This window comes from Melozone crissalis, unplaced genomic scaffold (genome assembly GCF_028551555.1).
Source record: "Melozone crissalis strain CALT ecotype California unplaced genomic scaffold, PUWL_Pcris_2 ptg000029l_1, whole genome shotgun sequence".
Lineage (NCBI taxonomy): Eukaryota > Metazoa > Chordata > Aves > Passeriformes > Passerellidae > Melozone > Melozone crissalis.
The window spans coordinates 11,964,849-11,972,652 of NW_026535807.1; the positions used below are offsets into that span (position 1 = coordinate 11,964,849).

General features: G+C 51.7%; 1 protein-coding gene across 1 annotated transcript; it reads left to right on the forward strand.

Annotated features, from left to right (window-relative positions):
- The first annotated feature begins 1,485 nt into the window (after positions 1-1,485).
- On the forward strand, positions 1,486-6,625 carry DNASE1L3 (deoxyribonuclease 1 like 3). Its single transcript, XM_054280847.1, has 8 exons — positions 1,486-1,623; positions 3,064-3,152; positions 3,786-3,878; positions 4,113-4,225; positions 4,779-4,891; positions 5,209-5,366; positions 6,216-6,312; positions 6,497-6,625. Exons 1-8 carry the CDS (start codon positions 1,486-1,488, stop codon positions 6,623-6,625), a joined length of 930 nt encoding a protein of 309 aa, XP_054136822.1.
- Positions 6,626-7,804: the final 1,179 nt, after the last annotated feature.

Here is a 7,804-nt window from a genome sequence, read left to right on the forward strand (position 1 = left end):
CACAGCACTGACAGCCATGGTTCAGGGTCAAAGCCTTCATGGGCACCACAAAACCACTTGCTCTGTGATGCCAGGGTAGTCAAAACAGGCGTGATTTTGGGGAGAGCTCTGGGTTTGGATGACTCTGACCCTGAGGCTGCAGCTGCTGTCGCAAGCATTTGGCTCAGGCTGAGCTTTCAGCAAGGTTAACCTGGAGATTTACACCCCTCCAAGGCTGACACTTTCCCTCCCCTCCCTCTCTATTAGTTTATTCCAGAGCCTGTCCTGCCTGGGGACAGCTCACTGGAGACCCAGAGCAGAGGCGGCACCACCTAATCCCTGTTGTTTTGGAGGATGGCTTGCCCACTGCCCAGCTTGGTTGGCAAACACTGCAGTGAAGTGGTGACACTTCCCTTGCTGGCAGCCAGTGCTCCAAATTCCAGTAATGCCAAAAGGGATTGGTGGTGCCCATTCCAACATCTGCAGCACATTCCCTGGAGAACTGGCCTCCCTGCAGGCCTGGATCCCACTGCTTCCAGCTGTGGGATGTCCCTGGGAGCCCAGGGCTCTGCTTTGTGCTGCCTGCACCTCAGCCTGCTCGGTTGGTTCAGCATGTCCTGGTGCCTCTGGATCTAGAGCTGCTTGGGCAGCAGGGTGCAGGCAGGCTGGGAGTTCCTGGAGAAAGGAAAGAGGATATGAAAGCACCCTGTCAGCACAGGGGAAAAAATTCAAGACACTTCAAGATGTCATTTGGCTTGAACTCTTGTTACACCTCCTGCCTTTACAACTTGATTGAGGGCCAACAAATGGGTCTCTGGCTGAGGGCTGGCATGTGTGGAGGATTAAGAGGGCAGGGGGGTGATTTCCCTGCAAAAGCCACCTCAGGGGACCAAGCCATCCCTCCTGCAGCACCCTCACTCAGGCGTTGTTTTAGCCAAACTCCTGTGTCCCTTCCACCACACAACACAAGCACAAACCAAGGCTCCTGTGCTGGGACACTTGGCCAGCAGTTTGAGGGGCAGTGCTGGGGCATCAGGTACCTTACCATGGCTGCCTGGCAGCCCCTTCCAATGGGCTTCTGGTGCCCTCCAGAAATCCCAGTCTTCCCCACTGCTGCTTCCCAGACCCTTTCACCATCCAGCCCATCCATCTCCTGGAATGGCCCAGGGAGTCAGCACAGCCCAGAGTGGTCCCAGCTGGTGCCCAGTCATGGCCAGCACCCCACAGCTGGTGTCTCCCTGTGGGGAGGGACAGTGGCTTCTGCTGGAGCTGCTGCTCTGCCGGGATTCAGATCTGGCTCAGCAGAGCCTGTTTTCCCTTCAGAGAGGAGTTCAAAGTCTCCATGCTGCTTTGCGGTGGGAGATGGGAGCGAGGGCAAGGAGGAAATGGTGATTCCTGTTCCTGACTGACACAGCTGGGTTTGACCCCAGGCAGCCACAAGGGACGGAGGCATAAACACACACATATCCACAGGCACGCTCGCAGCAGCTCACTTTGCCCAGGTCCATGAAGATGCTGCTCTTCTTCTTGCTTTCACTCCTCCATTTCAACCCATCTCTGAGCCTCAAAATCTGCTCCTTCAATGTGATGTCTTTTGGAGAAGCTAAAATAGCCAAGCCTGAAGTCATCGATGCTGTGGTAAAGGTACGTTTGTTTGCCTGGATGAGACAGACACTGAGCTTTTCTAGCATTTCTTAGATGCACAATCTTGCACTTTGCTTGTCTTTCACAGTTAAATATCAAGCAAAAAAAAAAAAAGGCTAATTATTTAAAGAATGTCGTATTCTTAAAGTAAAAATCAGCTGAAGAGAATGTGTGTTGTTGAACAGAATGTATGTCGTTATTTTAGCCTTCATGGGAATATAACAGAAAAAATATTTGCTGTTTCCTTTGGAAATTGAGTTACAAAAGGAGGAAAACCTCAATGCACAGTAAAAATAATTTTCACTTAGAATCCACAAAGCTTTGTTTTGTGATACATTATTTACCTTCTTTATGTGCTAATTATTCTCAAATATTCTTGTCTAATTAAACCTATTCTCAGGGCAGCAAATAGTATCTGTCAAATTAGAGTCTGGTAGAAATTTGAAAAACCAGTTTCTGTGAGCAAACCCTCACCATCAGGCTGCCTCTATAAAAGCTGAAGATAAACCTTGGTTTTAAAAAGAACCACCTTTAAGACTTGTAGCTTTGCAAATGCCCTCCAAGATGCCCCAGTGAGGGAGGACAAGGGGCCTGGCATTGTGAGGGGTTTTGTGTGCAGAATGGCACCAAGGAGGAATGGCACCACATTGTTGGGTTGTATTCCTTTTATTGCAAACTGGCAGAGAAGAGTGGTTTGCTTGGCTTTGCATTCCCAGACTGCTCTTCCTGTGCTGTCATCACTGTGGGCAATATATACCAAATGTACATTTATAAATATAAATATATATACTAAATTTTGGGGTCACTTAGCTAGTTGTGGGTAAGTTTTAGGGGGCACAGAGAGGGGCTTTTTTTCCTGACCAAAATCCCCCACAAGGTCTGAAATACGATGAAACCAGGGGCAGAGGGAAGGCCCTGAGGATGCTGGGCTTTGGGTGAACTGGGCTTTCCCACGGGGCATCCCAACAGAGCTGTGGGAGCTGAGCTCCAGGGCAGCCCCTGGTGCTGGGAGCCCATTTCAGGCCGGGGGTTTCTCTGGGCTCCAGGGGCTGTTCCAGAGGGAGCACCGGGCACAGGTGGGTGCTCGCGGTGGGGAAGGAGCGGGGCGGGCAGAGGCAGCGCCCAGCCCGGGTGCGATGCTGGGATCAGGCTCAGGGAGAGGCTTTTGCTGCCCCTTCCCCTCCACACTTCCTCTCCAGGGTCAGGTGCCGAAGTTTCCCACTAAATCTGAAACTCTCTTGCTGCCGGGTTCCCTCTCCCAGTTCCTGCTGGGCTCTGCAGCAGCTCTGAAAGCAGAAAGGCTCCGTTCCACCCCAGGCTGCCGCTTCTTTCTCGAAGGACTTCCCCATGGAACCGCTGTAACCACTTCTTCTTCCTGACCCTTCCTGATGCTCCCAAACCACTCATGTGCAAACCTCCTCCTGCTCCTTCCCCCCGCAGGTCGTTTCCCGCTGTGACATCATGCTGCTGATGGAAATCAAGGACAGCAAGAACCGTGTTTGTCCCCTCCTGGTGGAGAAGCTCACCAGGTAGGGTGGCCGTGGGCAAATGGACAAATATTGGGAAAGCTGCTTGGCAAGGGCCTGTACTCTGCTCGGTGCCACTTTGCTGGGGCAAAATCCAAGGATGTGGGCTCTGTCCCAGTGTCAGGGAGGAACAAGACTCTGGCAGTCTCATGGAGGGACAGGAGCACAGGCAGTTCCAGACCACGGTAGAACACGTTTTTAAATCAGTATAACCAAGTTAAGTTCCATTTGCTACAGAGAAATTCCCAAAGGAGAAAGGAAATGAGGGGAAATGCCCTCACGGGGCTGGCATCAGGCTGCAGCAGGACAGCCACCTTCCTGCAGGACTCGGAACTGCTTCAGGTTAGGGATTGCTTGCCCGGACAATTCAGGCATCCAGAGGAAATAGCAGCGCTCAGCTGGATGGACATGACAGCCAGTGAAGGAGAGACAGAGGCTGCAATGAGCAGGGAGAGGGTGCAGTGAAGAGCAGGTGACAGAGCAGGACTCCAGCTCCTAAGAAGGGTTTAGTGTCTGCACCCACCTGCCTCTGAGGCCAGGCAGGCAATGCCCAAACCCCTGGGACAGAGGCAAAATTATCTCTCTCAGCCCCTCGTGAGTGCAGAAATAAACTCAGGAACATCCCTTTCCTTCCAGTCAGCGGAAGGAGCCAAAGGAGGAGTACAGGTGTGTGGCCAGCAAGAGGCTGGGAAGGAACAGCTACAAGGAGCAGTATGCCTTCATCTACAGGTGGGTGAGCCCCCTTTGCCAACAAGCCAAGCCCTGGAGATGGGCTGGAGGTGGTGGTGGCTTTGCTGAGAGGGAGCCAGAGAGGTGCAGGTGGGCTGGGCTGTGCTGGGTGTGGGGATCATCCCAGCACAGCCACCTGTGTGTCTGCATCCACCCCAGACCATGGAGTCAGTGTTAGACACACCTCAGAGAGCCACGGGTGTGACAGCCCCCATCCTGTTCATTCTGCTGCAGGCAAGACCAGGTATCAGTGAGACAAACCTACCAGTACCCTGACACCCAGCCTGGGGATGAGGATGTCTTCTCCAGAGAGCCCTTCATCATCTGGTGGCAGTCTCCCAAAACTGGTGAGGTGTTTCAGAAACAAGTCAATGTTGCACTGTGAGCCAGCACAGCAGCCCTGGCTGGACCACGCCAGAGGCTCCAGAGCTGCATCCAGACCCCACTCTTCCTCCCAAGAGCAGCATTTTCCCTTCAGGGCTGCTGCCTCTGGGAAACCCCACAGCCCTGCACATGCCCTGCTGGGAAAGCCTCTGCTGCTGCCATGGGCAGTGGGTTGGTGGATGCATTCCATGGGCAGTGGGTTGGTGGGTGCATTCCCTGCAGCTGGCACAGCCTGGGAGCAGCTCCTGTGTGCACTAGGTCAGAATTCTCCTGCACTGGCACAGCTCCTCAGGCCCAGCTCAGTGCCTGGAGGGGGTCACTGTGCAGCCACAGAGATCACCCTGGCCTACAGTCAGAAAGGGCAGTAAACAGGGAGTTTCTCCCTCAGCAAAATCAAGAAACAAGCTGTTTCTCCCTCAGAAAAATCCCCTTGCTGACAAGTCAGTCTCTGTTTCTTTGTGACTCATTCTCTGTCTAACCATTACATTTTTCTTGTTCCTCTGCCTTGTTTTGAAGCTGTCAGTGAGTTTGCCATTATCCCTCTGCACACCACACCAGACACAGCAGTGAGGGAGATTGATGAGCTCTATGATGTGTATTTAGATGTCAAACAGCGCTGGAAAACTGAGGTTGGTTGCCACATCTGTGTCACTAATTGGGCTTTGCTACTGAGTCACTGGCCATGTTATTCACTGTGCAGAGCTGAAAACCTCAGACCCATTGACAATGCACCCCAGGTTTTAAATATCTCTTTGGTGTATTTTCATTGAGCTCTCCACATTTTATACAGTAAACTTGATCATCTATTAAACTATTATCAGCATGCCCTGATGTGCCCAGCAGAAAGGAGAAACCCCACTGCATCCATGGACCATAAAAATCCTCATGGGTCTTCTTTTGAAAAGCTGTCCTCATGATTACATTTGGAAACCCTCCTGCCTTCCAGAACTTCATTTTCATGGGGGACTTCAATGCTGGGTGCAGCTATGTTCCCCAGAAGCAGTGGCAGAACATCCGTCTGAGGACCTACTCTGAGTTCCTGTGGCTAATTGGTGACAAAAATGACACAACCGTGAGGAACAGCACCAGATGCCCGTACGACAGGTAAAGGGCTCACTGCCAAACCACCCACGGGCTATGGCTCTGAGAGAAAATTGTATCAAGAGGTGTCAGTGACCAGCAGAGGAAACAAATGTTCATGAGGCCATGAGAGATAAAGGAGTGTCCAGGGGAAATGTGATCCAAATGCTTCCAGTGAGGAGCACAAGGCCCTGTGCAGACCAGACTGGGCAGGATTTACACAGAACAGCCACTGCTGTGGCTCAGGGGGGGACAGAAGCAGCACTTCCCATCTGCAGGGAGCCCTGCAGACCCCTGGCAGGAGGTGCTGCTGCCTTCTCCATGCCAGCTTTGCACCATGGCTTTTGCTCCTGTGTTTGTAATTTGGATTGACAAACACGCAGAGGGGACACCTCGCCTTGCCCTGGACATGTGGCAGTCCTGCTGCCACTGCAGTTCCCTCAGCAGGGACAACAACACATCTGCTATTAGAGCCCAGAGCCCTCTTGAAGGATGAATTCCTGGGTCTGAGCAAGCCTTCACTGATACCTCAGTCATTGTCCTGTGATTTTTGTAACCAAAGAAGGGCTGTGAAATTTGCAGCATTGGGTGGGTTTAGACAGAAGTCATTTAATGCTGGCTTCCAAGGCCAGTGCACACCAAGATATTCATGTGCACACCAAGATATTCATGTGCACACCAAGATATTCATGTGCCCCGCTGCCTGTGTGGCACCTACAGGAGCTGCCATCTCTGGGTGGGCAGTCCATGGGCAAGGACAAACCACACACAGCTGTGACTCTCTCAGAGCCCCTCTCTGGGCACCAGCTCAGTGCGGTGTGGCTGCCATGGGTCAGGCACCCCATCACAGCACCCATTCCTTGTCCCTCGCAGGATTGTGGTCACTGGACAGAAGCTCATCCAGGCTGTGGTGCCACACTCTGCCAGCATCTTTGATTTCCAGGAGGAGTTTCAGATGACTGAGGAGCAGGTAGGCAGAGCACAGCCCTAACACAGGGCCAGCTGTGCCCAGGCAGTGCTGAACACAGACCTGGCTGTGACACCAGGGCTCTGTGACCACCCCTCCCAGCTGGTGCAATGCCCACGGTGCCACCTCCCCACACCCAGCCAGGGCTGGCACAGAGCTCCCGACCCCCTGTGCTGTTGTCTTGCAGGCACTGGGAGTGAGTGACCATTTCCCAGTGGAATTTGAGTTAAAGGCAAAAGGAGGCTTCCTCAACTGGCTGAGATCCAAGTTCTCAAGGAAGAGGAGACCAAAGAAGAGCCGCTCATCGAGATCATGAGCATGCTGAGCCCTCCTGCCTGGCACAGAGATACACAGATGCCAACAGATCCTGTAGAAGTCTGTATAGAAATGCTCACAGCAAGTGCAATATTTAGCAGGTAAAAATAGCCAAATATTTTGTAAAGTTCAAATATTTTGAGTGAGAAGGCAAATTAAGCCTTCATGCTGTTTTTTCTTCATTGTATATAGAAATAAATCAGCTAGGAGCAGCACACTGTACTTACTGTACTGGTCACAAATGTAAGGAGCTACTCCAGGGCTGAAATATTTCTGTGTGCTTTACCTGCCACACCTGAAGGGCAGGGAGCTCCACAAGTTCCCGTGGGCTCTGGAGCTCTGCCATTCCTCTGCAGGGGCAGAAGGATTAAAAAGGACCTTTTTGCATCATGTGTGTGTCTCTGTGTGTGTGTTTATGCTTCAGAGCTGCAGCCAGTGGACATGAGGTTGTACCTGGTGGTTTGCAATGTAGAATATTGCTGAATTCAGAGTATTTCTCAGTGAGGGGCTTAAATTGGTCGCAGCATCCAGGGATTTGGGAAAGACAGAAGAGACAGAGGGACAGGCAGAGAGAGCCCCTTTTCTGCACTGCCCCAGCTCAGGGCAGCAGGAAGCTGATGGTTCTCACCCCTGCCCACCTGCAGGGCAGGTGAGATGCCCCAGGGATCCCAGGTGACACTGCTGCCAACAGAGTGTCATAAAATTCACATCAAAATCTGATTTCAGCATCCTGACATGTAAGTGAACTGCATCCCTCCTCAAACAAAAAATCTCCATGGCAGCCCAAAGTCCTCTGATGAACCAGACTTCAATGATAATTATTTAATGTAATGGTGCAGCAATCTGTGTTCCCAGCTCAGCCCACAGGCAGTGTTTAGTGCAAACCAAACCCTGCCACACAGATGGCATCTGGGGAGTGGGAATAATCCAACTGTTAGTAGAGACAAATATTCATTTCCTTTCATCTGTGCACCCCAGGTTGCCTGCTGAAGGGGCAGGGAGGGCAGGTGAATGCGAGGCTTTGTGGGAGGAAAACAGTTTGGCCTTTGTGAAACCGACTGCTCAGGGAGAAGAATTTGAGGAAAGAAACTAAATTAAGAGAAAATTATCCCAGGAGGTTGTGTGCAAAGCAGACAACAAATCCTCCAACTTTTAGTAGCAATTAAACTTGAAATGATAC